We start from the raw sequence: 16,778 nt of genomic DNA on the forward strand, positions 1-16,778 counted from the left end.
GTTTAGTGCTGAAGAGTGAATACATTGAAAATTTAACAGCTGCTTTTTCAGTAGCTTTTTCTAAAGGACTTTAGACTAATTAAAAATCTCTGCTAGGCCAATTTTCCTTTTTAAGACTGAGGAGTAAGGGAGGCAGAGTGGGAAAACAGATGGGGCTGTCAAAAATTCATGAAGTCGTGAGGAGTTTGGAATCTGAAGTTTTCTTAGCCTTTCATCTTGGGTGTGTTTTCAGGTGGCTCTTTTAACTTCTTAGTTATTTTCAATGCTGGAATAAAGACATCTACAGTCTAGAAGCCTCAGTTTATAAAGGAATGTGGAAAATGAAAAAATTCAAGGTGCAGTCATTTAAAAATTAGACTGAATTTGTTGCTGTTTGATTTTCTCAGTTGCCAGGGTTTACCTTGACACCTGGGGTTCTGGTCCCTGTGGATTTAGGGCTTACAGGTTTTCCACAAAAATCACAGGTTGTTTTGATCTCACAGGGTCTGTTGGTCAGAACTTCAGTCCTTGACTTGAGGCTCTGATGTCCTGTGTACCGAAGGGGTTAGAGAATGTCCTTCATATTTGGCTGTTGAAAGAACAGGATTTTGTAAATCGTGGCTGAGCCAACAGTAATTGCTAGATCTTGTTGAATCACAATAATTGTTCTCTTGTCCTTAGACACTGTAGGAACTTTCAGGGTGCAGATGTCTCAAGGAAGTGAACATCACCTGTGGCTCTTCCAAGAGATTGGGGCAAACAAGTTGATTTTCCAGACTGATCTGGGAAGGAAGTTGCCAGGTTTCTTCAATGTGTCATCACAGACTGGGAAGGAAAGTGTGATAGGCTTTGTCAATGAAAATGGATAGGGATAAATGGAGTGTCCTTTATTTAAGTTACCAATGCAGGTGTGCAAAGGCAAGGGGCACACATTGAGGAAAGGCAGAATTGTAGTTGACTATAAGTTTGCAGGAACTAACAAGATGATGAGATGGGTCTGCCAAAAAGTTAATAAACTGGGCAAAAATAAGTGTGGGTGGGTACAGACATCCCCTCACCCCCATCCCAAGGTACTGTGCACCAGAAAGTCTGTCACGCAGGGTGTCATGTGGGGTCTCAGTTCCCATTCCCCACATAAGAACGCAGGACATGGGGAGGCCAAACATGAACACCCACGGAGCCACAGATAGGGGAATCGTACCACTATATTCTTGCTGGCGGCTGGGTTGGAGACACAGGAAGCTGGAGGCACACTATCTGCAACCTGCCGTCCACTTCTCTCTGTGAACCAACCTCACTTGCTAGCTGCAATCTCCTGTGGTAACTGTCATCTGCTCTTGCTAGCTCACACACCATCTTCATGCTATCCCCCATTTGCTGCTAGAGTAGCCACAGCACTTACCTTAGTGGCCAGTGGCTCACTGGTTAAAGCTGACGGCCAACTAGCCACAGCTGATGGCCATCCAATCACAGTTGATGGCCGTTTACTACCTGAGTGAGCACCTTTCCATGTGAGGCCGAGAACCTGGAAACTGCACTCCTGGCTCTGTCCCCACACAGTCACACTCAGATGCCTCCAGGGAGCTATAGTCCTGCTAGTACCTACCATTTACTAAGCACTTTCTGTGTTTCAGGCTCTGGTCTTAGAATCAGTCACATTGGTTCTTATACCAGCCTGATGTGGTACTGTGTGCAGCAGGCGTGGGCCTGGGGGAGGAGAGTGCATGCATATCTGTAGAGTGGAAACCCTGTACAGCCGCCCTGCAACTTTGGCTTTCATAGGGCCAGATCTGCCGTGTTTTCAAGAGAAGCTGGAAACCCATATTTTTCTGTATAATCCATTTATTTTTCAGTTTTGGCAACTAAAGCCATTTTGTGGAGTTCATGGTTTAGACTAGAGTTTTGCTTGAGTTGTAGGTACCACATTTTATGGGTGACTGTGACAAACTGAAATAACCAGGAAGGAGAATGTTCTGCAAGCCCCGCCATCTGAGGAGCTCCTGTAGGACTGGGGTTATGTTGCCTGGAGAGGAAAGAATTGAGGATTGTGTGACCTCAGTTCTAGGGAGAGCTGTCTGGGAGGGCAAGGGTTTCCTGTTCCCGAAGGTAGAACTGCACCCAGTCAGTGTGAACAAAGGGAAACCATGTTTCTCAGAACATGTTGCATGAGATGACCTGGGAAGCCAAGGTCCCTGATTAAAAAATTAGGGAAATGTTCTGTGTTCTTGCCGTCTTGGACATGGTCCATGCACGCTGGCAGGCATTTCCTCAGTCTTCAGGGCTCTGTGGGATTTGCCCCTGGCATCAGTCCTGACCTGTTCTAGCACCTTCCCCTTACTCACTCTGCCTCATGCTCTCTGCTATGGTCAAGGTCTGCCAATGTGGTCAAGGTTTGGGAATGGGGAATTTAACCTAACTCCTTAAAACATGTATAGTTCACTCATGTTCCAAGGTTTGTTGAGTCCTACTGTTTCCTCTGCCTTTGCCCCAGATATTTGATTTCTCCCAGCTTCACTGAATTTCTCTGTTCAGAGGTCATCAGCTTTGACCCCTGTGTGTGGCCAGCCTTCCCTATCACTCTACTCTCTGACCCCGCTGTATTGTTCTTTTTTTTTTCCCAAAGATTTTATTGGGGAAGGGGAACAGGACTTTATTGGGGAACAGTATGTACTTCCAGGACTTTTTTCCAAGTCAAGTTGTTGTCCTTTCAATCTTAGTTGTGGAGGGCGCAGCTCAGCTCCAGGTCCAGTTGCCGTTTCTAGTTGCAGGGGGCACACCCCCATCCCTTGCGGGAGTCGAACCGGCAACCTTGTTGTTGAGAGGACACGCTCCAACCAACTGAGCCATCCGGGAGCTCAGCGGCTGCTCAGCTCAAGGTGCCGTGTTCAATCTTAGTTGCAGGGGGCGCTGCCCACCATCCCTTGCGGGACTCGAGGAATTGAACTGGCAACCTTGTGGTTGAGAGCCCACTGGCCCATGTGGGAATCGAACCGGCAGCCTTCGGAGTTAGCAGCATGGAGCTTTAACCGCCTGAGTCACCAGGCCGGTCCCCGCTGTATTGTTCTTCATTGTACTTGTCACTGTCTGTCTTTTGCTTATTTACATTAGAGTAAACAGAAGGCATGAAACTTCATTTTCTTTATGGCTATACTATGTATGTAGGTAATTAATGCTTGCATGTGAAGAAACATTAAATGCTCTATCAGGCTGCTGTCTGATGTCATAGCCCCTTGGCCATATGCAGCCATTTAAAATTAAACTAATTAAAATGACTAAAGTAGAAAATTTAGTTCCTCATTTGTGCTATGTAGAGAGTTTGAGGGATTTGGGGGCTGATCAAGGAAAAAGATATGACTACGAGGTGGCAGCAGCACACACAAGCTTTATTGGGTGACACTTGGACAGGTTTGCATGTGGGAGGAGGGTGTCTCACAGCAGAAGGGGGGCCACAATCCTGAGGGGAGGAGGGCAGGAACAGAGAAAGGGCTCCCTAGTCAAGGTGAGTCTCTGGGTCAGAGAGCTTCAGGGGCAGCAGTTTCTGGGACAGAGCCCTCTTATCATTGGATAACAGCTGTCAGGTGAGGTTTCACAGAATATGGAAAGTAGGCAGGCTATAAATGACTAAATATTTGCTTGTTTGGGCTATATTTTAAAATAATTGGATATGTAAAAATTGGAATTTGGCACTGGTGGGCCTTTTGACCTAATGGGTCTCATAGCCTGCAGTGAAGAAATAATCCACGGGGTGATTCACAGAAGTGGTTTTTGGCCCTGTTAAATAACACGCTAGCTCCATTTCAAGTGCTCAGTAGCCACACATGGCTCATATTTGTATCATTGCAGAAAGTTCCATTGGACAGCACTACTCAAGGAGTTTAAGGTTCTACTTCTAAAATGTGACCACAGAACTTTCCAATAGAGGCTGGCTGATGATCCGCCAAGGGTGTGTTGATAGACTTGTTTCATTAGGGAGAGAGCCAGATAATGTTGGTGATGTCCAGCTGCACATCAGGAAGAACTGGGAAGCATGGGGGAAAAAAAAAGGTTTCCCAGGCCCATGCTGGGCCTGCCCATTCTGAATTTCTGGGCCTTGTTTAAAGCTGCCCTGGTTATCTGGTATAGGTGATCCAGGGGCACCAGGATCTTGGGAGCACCAGGTGGTCTCTAAATTCTTCAGCTTTTTGTAGTGTGTGCTCACCAGCAGTGCCTTCTATGTCCATATTTCTGGTAACAGTTCCTGATGATTTAGGTATTTTCTAAGATGATATATGTTTTCTCTACCACGCTCCTCACTTCTTTATGAGCCCTTGCTAACAGAGTCTTTAACATCTACATTTCTACTAACAGTCTGTTCAAGGAAATTTAGACTTTTTCTATGCTTTTCCTCAAAATTCTTCTATCCTCTACCCACATCCTCATTTCAAGGCTACTTCCACATATTTAGGTATTACAGCAGTGTCCCACTTCCAGGTAATAAAATTACTTTAATTAAAAAAAATGTATTAGTTTTCTATGGCTGCTGTGACAAATGACCACACACTTAGTGGCTTAAACAACACAAATTGATTGTCTTATTCTGGAGTTCACAAGTCCTGATCTGGTCGCCATGTTGAAATCAAGGTGTCACAGGGCTGTGTGCTTCTTTTTGGAGGCTCTAGGGGAGAACCTGTTTCTAGCCCACTCAAGATTGTTGGCAGAATTCAAACACTGTTTATTTGTGCTGTCCCAGATGTCTACAGGATGACACTGCATGAAAGCCTCTCTCTCTCCCTTCTTTTGTCTTTCGTTTACCCTTGCCTTTCATTTCTACCTACCCCTATAGAAACAGAATGATTTATTTTCTGCGTTATTCATTTAATAAAATCATGCATGTTTAGAACTGGGTAGGACTTTGAGGTTCCCTACCCCACACCCCATTTCACGGAGGAGAACTAGTGGGCTTTGGGTAAAGAGACTCACCTGCAGTGGTTTGGCTGGTTGTTGGGAAGTTAGGACTGGCATCCAGGCCCCCACATTTCTACCTGGAACAAGTTTACACAGCAGAATACTATCCTGTCAAAATCAAACAAAACACTGCCCTTAAATCAAGTTTATTTTGTTAAATAGGAGTCTTGATTTTTTTTCTTTAACTCATCTTATTTTTTGATAGAAAAAGATTTTCCATCTTAGGAGCTCATGATTTTATTTGAGTTAATCTTAATGTCAAGTGTTTAGTAAATTTGCATGCACTTAATGTAAGTAAATAATGATCCTATAAAGTTTATTTAGTAGCAAGAGGCTAAATGTGCTCACTTGTTTACTAGATGAGTAGTGATACATGTGAGAATCGTTTGAGAGAGATTTTAGTCACTGTTGGTCATTTGTCCAAAAACTTATTGTAAGATTCCTAAGGCAGCTTTAGTTAGGATGACTTGGAATTGTAATTTTAAGATTCTTCGTAAATAACCATCAGCTTCTATCAGAGTCTTCCAGGTGGAGAGGTGGGATTATGTTTTGAGTTCTTAAAAGTGTGATCTGCAAATGACTGGGGAATCAGATGCTCAGGAAGTTCTTCTGCTTCCATCTGCTTCATGAATTTGTCTCTGTCTCATTTATCCACAAAACCTGAGAATCTTAGGGACACACTGTACTGAGTGTTGCTCCTTTGAATCCATGTACCAGGAAACTGGCTTTTGGGAAACAGCTCTCTTCTCTGTAGATGAGTGTCTCCCTTCCCTTATTGCAACATTATTCCCATTACTTTTTGTGTTCATCAGTTCTTTGAGTTTTCCCTCTTTAAAATTTTATTAGAGGATTCAAGATACAGCCTATCATATTATCTGGAAAATAACTGATAACAGTGTCCCACAGCTGGAAGATTTAAAAAAGAAAAAGAACAAAAGTGTGTTTGCCAATTCTAGCAAATAGTGTTGAAGTTTAATCACAAGCCACAAAGGTTGGTGGCCTTGTACTGGGGACACTGGATGAGAGGCCTGCTTCTACTGAAAGGGCTTTAAAGATCAGCTGAGCTTGTCACCGTCTGAGCCTCTACTGATTGGCTTTGTATATTTTATTTCTGGCAGCTCCTTTAGCGGCAGAGTTTTCCGAGTGACCTTCTTGATGCTGGCTGTCTCCCTCATTGCTCCTCTGCTTGGAGCTGTCATGCTTCTGGATTCTCCCATAGATCCACAGCCTCTCAGGTGAGCTGCTGCAGCAATTCTTGGGAGGGGTAGCTCAGCAAAATATAATAGGCTGGGATGATTTCTACAGTAATTAAACCAATCTGATCTGAAAGGTAAGTTATTATGAGAAATAGAGATTTGTAATTTCTTTAGTGCCTGTGCTTTATGTTGAATTAGATGTTCCACAGAATATATGCATGGTACTCTTGTTATTGTTTCAAAAACAAAACTGTACAAACCAAAAACAAAAACTAAGAAAAATCCCAAATAAGAGAAGCTTAAATATTAGACACAATTAACCTGAATTCATATGGAGTGGCAAAAGCACATACAAACAAAGGTTAAATATATGGTGATGGAATGAGAACTGACCTGGGTGGTGAACACACAATGTAATACATAGATGATGTATTACAGAAATGCACATTTGAAACCTATATAGTTTTACTAACCAATGTCATCCCAGTAAATTTAATTTAAAAAGTGTAAGTTACCTTGTTTAGATTTTATAAGTAACTGATATTTAAAAATACTTGGGGAAGTATGTTCTCTTTTTCCTACGTTACCTTTCATCAGTGGGGATCTATGAATAATGCAGTCCATTATAACTTGAAAAATAATATATACCTAAGGGGTCCCATGAAATGTATTCACATTTTTAATTAGAGTAACATAGAGCCAGATTCTTATTGGTATTTATGACTTATGACATCAGTGTCAAGGTGGTGTAAGAGGGTTGCGCAGTCTGGTTCACAAAGTTCCTGTTTTCCCTTGCAAAATTGCAACTGCCTGGAGGGCTGGGCTGTCTGAAGTTTATTTTAAGCAAGTAAGTCCACAGCTTATTATAGACTGAAAAACTTGAGAAAGAAGCACATCTCATTACAGACTGAGTATAACATATACAACTATATAATATGTTGGTGTTTTTTAAGTAAAACTTAAGATTCTATATTGGATTCAGTTCACTAAAAATATATTCAGCACCTAGTATGCTTGAGGCAGGTATCCAATTGGATACAGAGGACACAGTTCTGATCTTAGATTGACATACGTTTAGAAAAGTCAACTTTTAGTTGTTGAATTTAGAGTTAGTAAAAGTACAAGATATTGCTTAAACATGATTAGCTTGTATAAGATTGAGAATGGGTGAAATCCTAGGCACTCTTGACTCATAATAAGCACGTTTGCTCTGTAATTTCTGATGTGTCAGTGTACCTTTGCACGTATCTTTCTCTCCAAGGGAGTTCTAGGACTCATTGGAGGTTCCCTCTCAACATGTGGAAGGATGTGGCTCAGCCCACCCCAAATAGAAACTGATGTGGGCTTTTCTATCAAGTTGGCAAGGTGAGAGAGTGAACTGTGTCCACAGCTGGAGATCAGAACCTGGGCTGGGGAGCTAGCCTTGGGAAAGAGGAGGAAATTGGAGAGAGCAGGTGAAGGTGGAGTTTCTGAGTTGGAGTGGGAGCTTAAGTGACTGATGACCGTTGATCTCAGTAAAGGTGCATTTATGTGTGGAAAGAGTGGTGAAGAAATTCAGAGCAAGACGGGTGACCAGAAACTGAAAGGAAACATGGCCCAGTAAGGATATGAAGTTGAGCAGATGATTTCTGCCTGGGGAGTAGATGAGCCTGATGAGGAAGGAAGGGAGGAGAAACCTGGTAAAACAAGTGTGGCTGATAGGATCTCTCCTACAAGCTCAGATTTATGGAATGACTTGCTCAAAAACTGGAAGCATGTACGCCAAAATGCAGAATAAAAGCAGAAGACTGGCAGAAAATGTAAGAACAGAAGTAAAGTGAGATTTGGGGAAAATGTTAATGATAACAGCAAAAAAGGCTTCTTTAAAACTGTTCAGAGCAAAAACAGCAAGGAAGGGGGAGACCTACTGTCTGGGGCTACTGATGCAGTTTTGATGAAGACAGGAAAGCAGAGCTGCTAGCTCTTGTTCTGTCTTGGTCGTCTCCCAGCTGAGGGGGCGTGCCATGATCAATTTGATCAGGCCGACTGGCAGGTCAGGAGGTCAGCAATGGCATTGCCTTGGGGAATCTACCTTCAGGGGCTAAATGACTTCCGTGATCACGTGTAGAAATCTCTGAGAAATCAGAACAGGCAGACCAGGGACTGGGAGGGGTGGAACCCTTCCAGAGCAGATTGTTATGCAGTTGATTTCAGTTCTAGGGAGCAAAGCCACCTAGAAGGCTTCAGTGCTTTGCCAAAAACCTGCTGTGCAAAGCCACCTTCTTTTCCTTTTTGGAAGATTAGAAGACTGTTATAGACATAATATATGTGACATCTGATTTTTGGAGGATGTTGACTATTGTCTTTCAGGATACATTTGACACACAGAGTTAGCAGGACTTCGCAGGAATTAATATGAGTTAGCAGGAGTTAGTAAGAGTTAACAGAAGGTCGCTGGCTTTAACCAGTCCACGTATCCTGGCTGGTCCATGAGTGCCGATTTGGGCTTCTTGGGGCAACTCTTCCTTGGTGCTTCTGCTGCCCAGCTGCAGGAGTGGGGGCCCTTTCTTGCCTGTCCTTTGTATTTTCACAGATAAGTTTTCTTCTTGTCTCCCTATTGAGACAATACTCAGGCTCCATGTGGGCAGGAACAGTGAGTGATATACTGATTAGTTTGATTCTGCAAATATTTCCTGAGGACTTCCTGTGTGTAGGGAATCACGCAAGGTCCAAGGACCAGGTGAGAGGGGCTGGCTGAGTGTCAAGTGTACACTCCTCTATCCCTGGGCTCTATGTACCTGTCTGTTGTTCAGTCTTCACATGTATGTTGGGAGGTGTGACCTTACCAAGGTCAGAATTTGAACCCAGGTATGTCCAATTCCATTGCTCAAGCTTTTTTCACTAAAACATGCAGGTGGCAGTCCTGCTTTTCCTTTGGAAATAAAACTCCTAGTTAAACCAAGAGTGTTTTTTGTTTGTTTGTTTGTTTGTTTGTTTTTCCAAACAGGTAGAAAGCCATAATTTGGGGGCAGGGCAGAGACTGAAAGAGGGGCAGATGTGCTGCATAGGTGCCCACACAGGTGGTGGCAGAGAGCTTTTCCATCATTCCACATCCTCAACCGTTCCCTCCCCCTTGGTGCTCCCACTCTGGTGGGGTGGCTAGGAACCTGCATTGCTGGAGGACAGGGTGGTAAGGGAATTGGGAGATAATCCCCCTCCCTGATCCCCCTCACTGTGGGAGGCCACAGTGTTTATTGTGAGCCTCCTGTATGCCAAGTGTTTAGGATACAACAGCAAAAACCCAGAACAAATCGCTGATCTCATGTGCTCTAGTAAGGATAGACGGACAGTAAACATAACAGAAGTGCGAAGCTGAGAAGGGCTAACCAAATGGGGGGATGGGCTTTGGGGGAAAGTATTGAATATTAAATTGGGTGGTCAGAGCAGGCCTCACTGAGAAGGTGAGGGTGGAGGAAACAGCCAGTGCAAAGTACGTAAGATGGGAGATGCCCAGTGCAGTCAGGAATCAGCAGGGAGGGGCTGGTGTGGAGGATCAGAGTGAACTGCTGGGAGGAGGTGAGGGAGGTGATACGCTCGATGGTGTAGAGCTAAGAGCCACTGCAAGGACTTAGGCTCTTCCTGTGATGGGGCCAACACAGGGCTTTGAACAGACAAATGCTGTGATCTAACTACAGGGTTCACATGGGATGCTGGGTTGAGAATAGACTGTAGGGGACAAGAGAGGAAGCAGGGGAGAGAAGATGGTGGCTTGGACCAGCGTGGTAGCAGAGGACTTGGGACAAAGAGGTTCAATGATGTCTTTCTTTTGGAGGTGGCATCAGAATTATTTGCTGTTGGATTGGGAGAAACTGCATATTTGCATATGGGTGGGAAGGACTTGAGGAGAGGGAAGAGTTCTTGGAGCCCAGTCTGTGCAAAGGGAGGGATCCAGGGCCCCCAGTGGAGGCTGGCTTCAGAGAGAAGCCAGGTGGGTCCTGAGAGTGCGCTAGTGCTGTACGATGGGGCAGTGGCGCCAGTTCCAGGATGGCCTCCTCATTTTTTTTCTGTCTTCTCTATGAAGCAGGAAGTAAGGCTGTGAAATGTCACCACGGCTCCCCTCCATCTCCATTGGTCTCTAATGGGAGGGCAACCACTGGGAGTGTAAATGCAAGGGTGTGTGAATTAGAGGGTATGAGGAAATCTAACCTGCTGTGAGGCACTGGACAAGTGACAAGAGCTCAGGTGGGTGGAGGCCCTGGGGTAGTCTCAGGTGGCAGGTGATTGCCCAAGTTCTTGAATTAGCCGTATTTATATTTTCATATTTATTTAGTACTATGACCTTTTCTGAGATCCCAGGACAGTTTTTTCCTTAACCTTTGTGTTTCTGGCAAATAAGGATATTATTGGAATGAACCCATTTATCAAACAGAATTATGCATGTTGTAGGTCCTCAGTAAACGTTTTTAAATGTATTTTCTATAGATAAATCCCTATAATTGCATTATTTTACAGCTTCAAAGAACCCCCTCTCTTGCTTGGTGTTCTGCAACCAAATACAAAGTTACGAGAGGCGGAAAGGCTGTTTGAAAATCAACTTGTTGGGCCAGAATCAATAGCAAATATTGGGGGTAAGTAAACATCTGGAATTGTAGTCTGACTGGGGGTGTCATTGAGGCTGTCTGTTGCTTGAAGGAGGGATTCTGTAGTAGCAGCCACAGTGTTACCCTGCTCCTGGGTGGGGCGTCCTCGGCATCCTGAGCTGAGGATGCATGTGCTTGTCGAGCAGACATCCCACAGGAACATCTCGGCTCTCCAAGTTGTGGGCCATTTCAGTACTGGGTGATTTCGAGTTCATGTATGTAGAGTACTTTATTCTGCTCAAAGTGTTGGACCCACTAAAATGAAAGGAAAAAGAAAAAATGCAGACAATGATGTTTAGTTCATTTATCAAAGGTAGGTATTACTTGACAGGACATTGTTTCTTAGTTCCGTTTGTCTTTGTATAGATGTCATTTTTGAAAAGAATATGAACAATTCTCAATATTCCCACTTTTTTTTTTTTTTAAAGCTCTCTTTGGTGGGTGTATTTAAGGTTTGCTTTCTTCGTCAGACTTGCCCAAACCTAAGAAATAGAATTGCGTCTGATCCTAATACTTGAGTCTCAAGCCACTTGAAACAGGGCATTTTCTTTTTCTGTTCTTTTTTTTTTTTTTATTAGTTTCAGGTGTACAAGGCAAGGTAATACTTAGACGTTCATCATTTATATCCCTGACACTGTGAACCCCCCTCCCCCCATCCACTATCCCTCCGACCTCAAACCGAGCCATCACATTATATATATAAAATTATAGTTGGCATTCATTAATGTTTAGCTTCTGGTGTACAATGCCATTATCAGGCATCCACATTATCTCTGAGGTGGTCTCCCAAATAGGACGCATGTTCATCGGATACCCAACAAAATCTTTACAACATTCTTGAATACCTTCCCCAAATTAATTTTCAGAAAACCCTGAGACCATCTTGTAGTTACCAGCTGCTTCCTAATCCCTTCACCTTTCCCCTTATCCCCAACCCCCCCCCCCCCCCCGCCCATCTAACAACTCTCGGTTTTTTCTTTCTGTCCCCAAAACTGTTTCTGATTAGTTCATTCACATATTCCTTTCTTTAGATTCCGCATATAAGTGAGATCATATGGTACTTGTCTTTCTCTTTGTGACTTATTTCACTTAACATAATGTTCTCTAGATCCATCCATATTGTTGCAAATGATAAGATTTCTTTCTTCTTTATGGCTGTGTAATACTCCATTGTATAAATGTACCACAGCTTCTTAATCCAGTCATCTACCGATGGGCATTTCGGTTGTTTCCATATCTTGGCTATTGTGTAAAGTGCTGCAATAAACGTAGGAGTGCATACAGATTTTTGAATTGGAGTTGTGGATTTCTCTGGGTAGATGCCTAGGAGTGGAATTACTGGATCATAGGGTAGTTCCATTTTCAGATTCCTGAGATACCTCCATACTGTTTTCCATAGTGGCTGCACTAATCTGCAATCCCACCAACGGTGCACTAGTGTTCCCTTTTCTCCACATCTGCGCCAGCATTTGTTGTTTGTTGATTTATTGATGATAGCCATTTTGACTGGAGTGAGGTGGTATCTTATTGTGGTTTTTATTTGCATTTCTCTGATGGTTAGTGAGTTTGAGCATTTCTTCATATGTCTTCTTGCCTTCTGTATGTCCTTTTTAGAAAAATGTCTCCTCAAGTCCTCTGCCCATTTCGTAATTGGGTTGTTTGTCTTTTTGGAGTTGAGTTGAGTAAGTTTTTTTATAGATTTGTGATATTAATTCCTTATCAGATATATCATTGGCAAATATCTTTTCCAATTCAGTAGGATCCCTTTTGGTTTTATTGATGGTTTCCTTTGCTGTGAAAAAACTTTTTAGTTTGATGTAATCCCACATGTTTATTTTTTCTCTTACTTCCCTAGCACAAGGGGATATATCAGTGAAAATCTTACTCCGGGTAATGTCCATGAAGTTTCTTCCTATATTTTCTTCTAGATATTTTATGGTTTTAGATCTTACATTTAAGTCTTTAAGCCATTTTGAATTTATTTTTGTATATGGTGTAGGGAGGTGGTCCAGCTTCATTTTCTTGCATGTGTCTGTCCAGGTTTCCCAACAGCACTTATTGAACAGGCTGTCTTTACTCCATCGTACGTTCTTGCTTCCATTGTTGTAGATTATGTGGGCATATAGGCATGGATTTACTTCTGGACTCTCTATTCTGTTCCATTGATCTATGTGTCTATTTTTATGCCACTACCATGCTGTTTTGATTACTGTAGCCTTGTAGTGTAGTTTGAAATCAGGTATCACTATACCTCCCACTTTGTTCTTATTTCTCAAGATTGCTGAGGCTATCCGGGGTCTTTTATGGTCCCACTTAAATTTTAGGATTATATGTTCTATTTCTGTGAAAAACGTTGTTGGTAGTTTGATAGGAATTGCGTTGAATATGTATATTGTCTTAGGCAGTATGGACATTTTAACTATATTAATTCTTCCTACCCATGAACATGGAATGTGTTTCCATCTATTTATGTCTTCTTTCATTTCTTTCTTCAGTGTCATATAATTTTCTGAGTACAGATCTTTTACATCTTTGGTTAGATTAATTCCCAGATATTTTATAGTCTTTGGAGCAATTGTAAATGTAATTGTTTTTTTAATTTCTCCTTCTGCTATTTTATCATTGGTATATACAAATGCAACTGATTTCCGAATATTAATTTTATATCCTGCTACTTTACTAAATTCATCTATGAGTTCTAATAGTTTCTTGGTGGAGTCTTTAGGGTTCTCTATATATAATATCATATCATCTGCATATGATAGTTTTACTTCCTCCTTACCAATTTAGATGCCTTTTATTTCTTTCTCTTGTCTGATTGCTGTGGCTAGAACTTCCAGCACTATGTTGAATAGAAGTGGGGAAAGTGGGCAACCTTGTCTAGTTCCTGATCTTAGGGGGAATGGTTTTAGCTTTTCCCCATTGAGTATGATGTTAGCTGTGGGTTTGTCATATAAGGCCTTTATTATGTTAAGATATGATCCCTCTATTCCCACTTTCTTAAGGGTTTTTATCATAAAAGGTTGCTGTATTTTATCAAATGCTTTTTCTGCATCTATTGATATGATCATGTGATTTTTATTTTTCATTTTGTTAATGTGGTGTATCACATTAATTGATTTGCGGATGTTGAACCACCCCTGCATACCAGGGATGAATCCCACTTGATCATGGTGTATGATCTTTTTAATGTATTGCTGAATTCTGTTTGCTAATATTTTGTAGAGAATTTTTGCATCTATGTTCATTAGAGATATCGGCCTGTAGTTTTCTTTTTTTTGTGGTGTCTTTGTCTGCTTTTGGGATCAGGGTGATAGTGGCTTCGTAAAAAGTGTTTGGGAGTCTTCCTTCCTTCTGAATTTTTGGAAGAGCTTGAGGAGAATAGGTGATAATGCTTTTTTGAATGTTTTGAAAAATTCACCTGTAAAGCCATCTGGTCCAGGGCTTTTGTTTGTTGGGAGATTCTTGATTACTGATTCAATTTCCCTGGTGGTAATCAGACTGTTCAGGCTTTCTGTTTCTTCTTGAGTTAGCCTTGGAAGGTTGTGCGCCTCTAGAAAATTGTCCATTTCTTCCAGATTGTCAAATTTGTTGGCATATAGTTGCTCATAGTAATTTCTTACAATTTTTTGTATTTCTGTGGTGTCTGTTGTCACTTCTCTTTCATTTCTGATTTTATTAATTTGGGTCCTCTCTCTTTTTTAATGAGTCTGGCTAAAGGTTTGTCAATTTTGTTTATCTTCTCTAAGAACCAACTCTTGGATTCATTGATCTTTTGTATTGTTTTTCTGGTTTCTATTTCATTTATTTCTGCTCTGATCCTTATTATCTCCTTCCTCGTGCTTCCTTTGGGCTTCTTTTGCTGTTCTTTTTCCAGCTCCTTTAAGTGTGAAGATAAACTGTCAATTAGTGATGTTTCTTGTTTCTTTAGGTAGGCCTGCAGTGCTATGAACTTCCCTCTTAGGACTGGTTTCGCAGCATCCCATAGATTTTGGGTCATCGTGTTCTCATTCTCATTTGTCTCGAGATATCTTTTGATTTCTTTTTTGATCTGCTGCTTGACCCATTCATTATTTAGTAACATGTTATTCAGCCTCCATGAATTGGTGTGTTTTCCTGTTTTTTTTTCCCTGTAGTTCATTTCTAATTTCATAGCACTGTGGTCAAAGAGGACAATTGGTATGATTTCAATTTTCTTAAATTTATCAAGACTTGTTTTGTTTCCTAACATATGATCTATCTTGGAAAATGTTCCATGTGCACTTGAGAAGAACGTGTATTCTGCAGCATTGGTGTGAAATGCTCTGAAAATATCAATTAAATCCAACTGTTCCAAAGTATCATTTAAGGCTGTTGTTTCCATATTGATTTTCTGTCTGGAGGACCTGTCCCTTGTTGTCAGAGGTGTGTTGAAGTCCCCTACTATGATAGTGTTGCTGTTGATCTGTCTTTATGTCAGTCAGTACCTGTTTTATATATTTAGGTGCTCCTATGTTAGGTGCATAGATGTTTACTAGGGTTATGTCCTTTTGTCTGATTGATCCCTTTATTTTTATATAGTGCCCATCTTTGTCTTTTAATATGTTCTTCATTTTAAAGTCTATTTTGTCAGATATAAGTATTGCAACTCCAGCTTTTTTCTCGCTTCCATTTGCATGAAATATCTTACTCCAACCCTTCACTTTCAGCCTGTGTGTGTCTTTTGATCTGAAGTGAGTCTCTTGTATACAGCATATACAAGGGTCTTGCTTCCTTATCCACTCAGCCACCCTATGTCTCTTGATTGGAGCATTTAATCCGTTTACATTTAAAGTGATTATTGGTAAGTCCATAGTTATTGCCATTTTTAAATTTGTAGTAAATTGTTTTCATCTTTCTTCTATTTACAGAAGTCCTTTTAGTATTTCTTGGAATGCTGGCTTGGTTGTAATAAATTCTTTCAGTTTTGTTCTTTTCTGGGAAGCTCTTTATCTCTCCATCAACTTTAAATGATAGCCTTGCTGGATAAAGCAATCTAGGTTGTGGGCCTTTGTGTTCCATCACTTTGAGTATCTCCTGCCACTCCCTCCTGGCCTTCAAGAAACAGGGCATTTTCTGTTAGAATGAGAATTAGGTTAGGAATAAAAAGATAAAGTTAATGAAAAGGTTGCTGAATTTAAAATGGTGTGAGGATTTCTGAGCAGCTTAACTGGGCACTCTGCTCCTCATTTCACAGTACAATATGCTTTCCGTGAAGTAGTTGTGGATACTTGCTTCTGGAGTGTTTCTCTGTTTTGTTTTGATGGCAGGTTAGGGTCGCTCCTCTGGTGATATTGACCAGCTTGTCTTTCCCAGCCCTGCTTTTGGATGTGGGACCCAAAGACATTTCTGCAATTGTTCGTTTGTTTGGCTGGCAAAGTCAACATTGCTTTAAGAGGGATAAGTATTTCATGACAGAACTCCATGTTTCTTCTAAAAAGACATGATGTTTGTTAATAATAAAATTTACAAATTTTGTGTTTGGTGAAAAGTCAAATATTGGTGTTTTAAACTGGAACTTTGAGCAATTAAAGAGTTTTTTTTTTTTTTTAGTTTTCAAAGAGAATGCTTTTCTTATCTTTTCCCTTTCCACTTGGGCTAATGTCTCATTGTACTCTGTCACCAGATAAAGGAACTGGTTATCATCTTGGTGACATTTTTGGTTAGGCACAGTGGGGGCCTATCCTAGTTAGCTCCCTGCAGGTGCTGCCTCATCTGGAAGTTGTTCTTGGGGATGGCTGGCTTGTTGCAAACAGCGAAGAGAGGCACCAGCCCCAGGAGTAATCACCAATTAACATGCTTTAATTTTTAAAAAATAGGCTTTATCTTTTAGAGGCAGTTTTAGGTTCACAGCAAAATTGAGGGGGAGGTACAGAGATTTCCTGTATACCCTTTACCCCACATGCATAGTCTTCCCCATTATCTGCATTCCACAATAGACGGTACATTTGTTATAATTGATAAATCATCATCACCTAAAGCCCATAGTTTATATTGGGGTTCTCTGTTGGTGGTGTACATT

The 16,778-nt window shown here is 41.5% G+C and overlaps 1 protein-coding gene across 1 annotated transcript in view; it reads left to right on the forward strand.

Annotated features, from left to right (window-relative positions):
• APMAP (adipocyte plasma membrane associated protein) overlaps positions 1-16,778 on the forward strand; it is a 55,032-nt gene that overhangs the window by 11,954 nt on the left and 26,300 nt on the right. Inside the window, exons 2-3 of the mRNA XM_081033961.1 lie at positions 6,042-6,158; positions 10,611-10,726. Coding sequence (XP_080890087.1) covers positions 6,042-6,158; positions 10,611-10,726 — 233 coding nt within the window. The remainder of the gene's footprint in view (positions 1-6,041; positions 6,159-10,610; positions 10,727-16,778) is intronic.

This window comes from Rhinolophus hipposideros (assembly GCF_964194185.1).
Source record: "Rhinolophus hipposideros genome assembly, chromosome: 22".
Taxonomy (NCBI): domain Eukaryota; kingdom Metazoa; phylum Chordata; class Mammalia; order Chiroptera; family Rhinolophidae; genus Rhinolophus; species Rhinolophus hipposideros.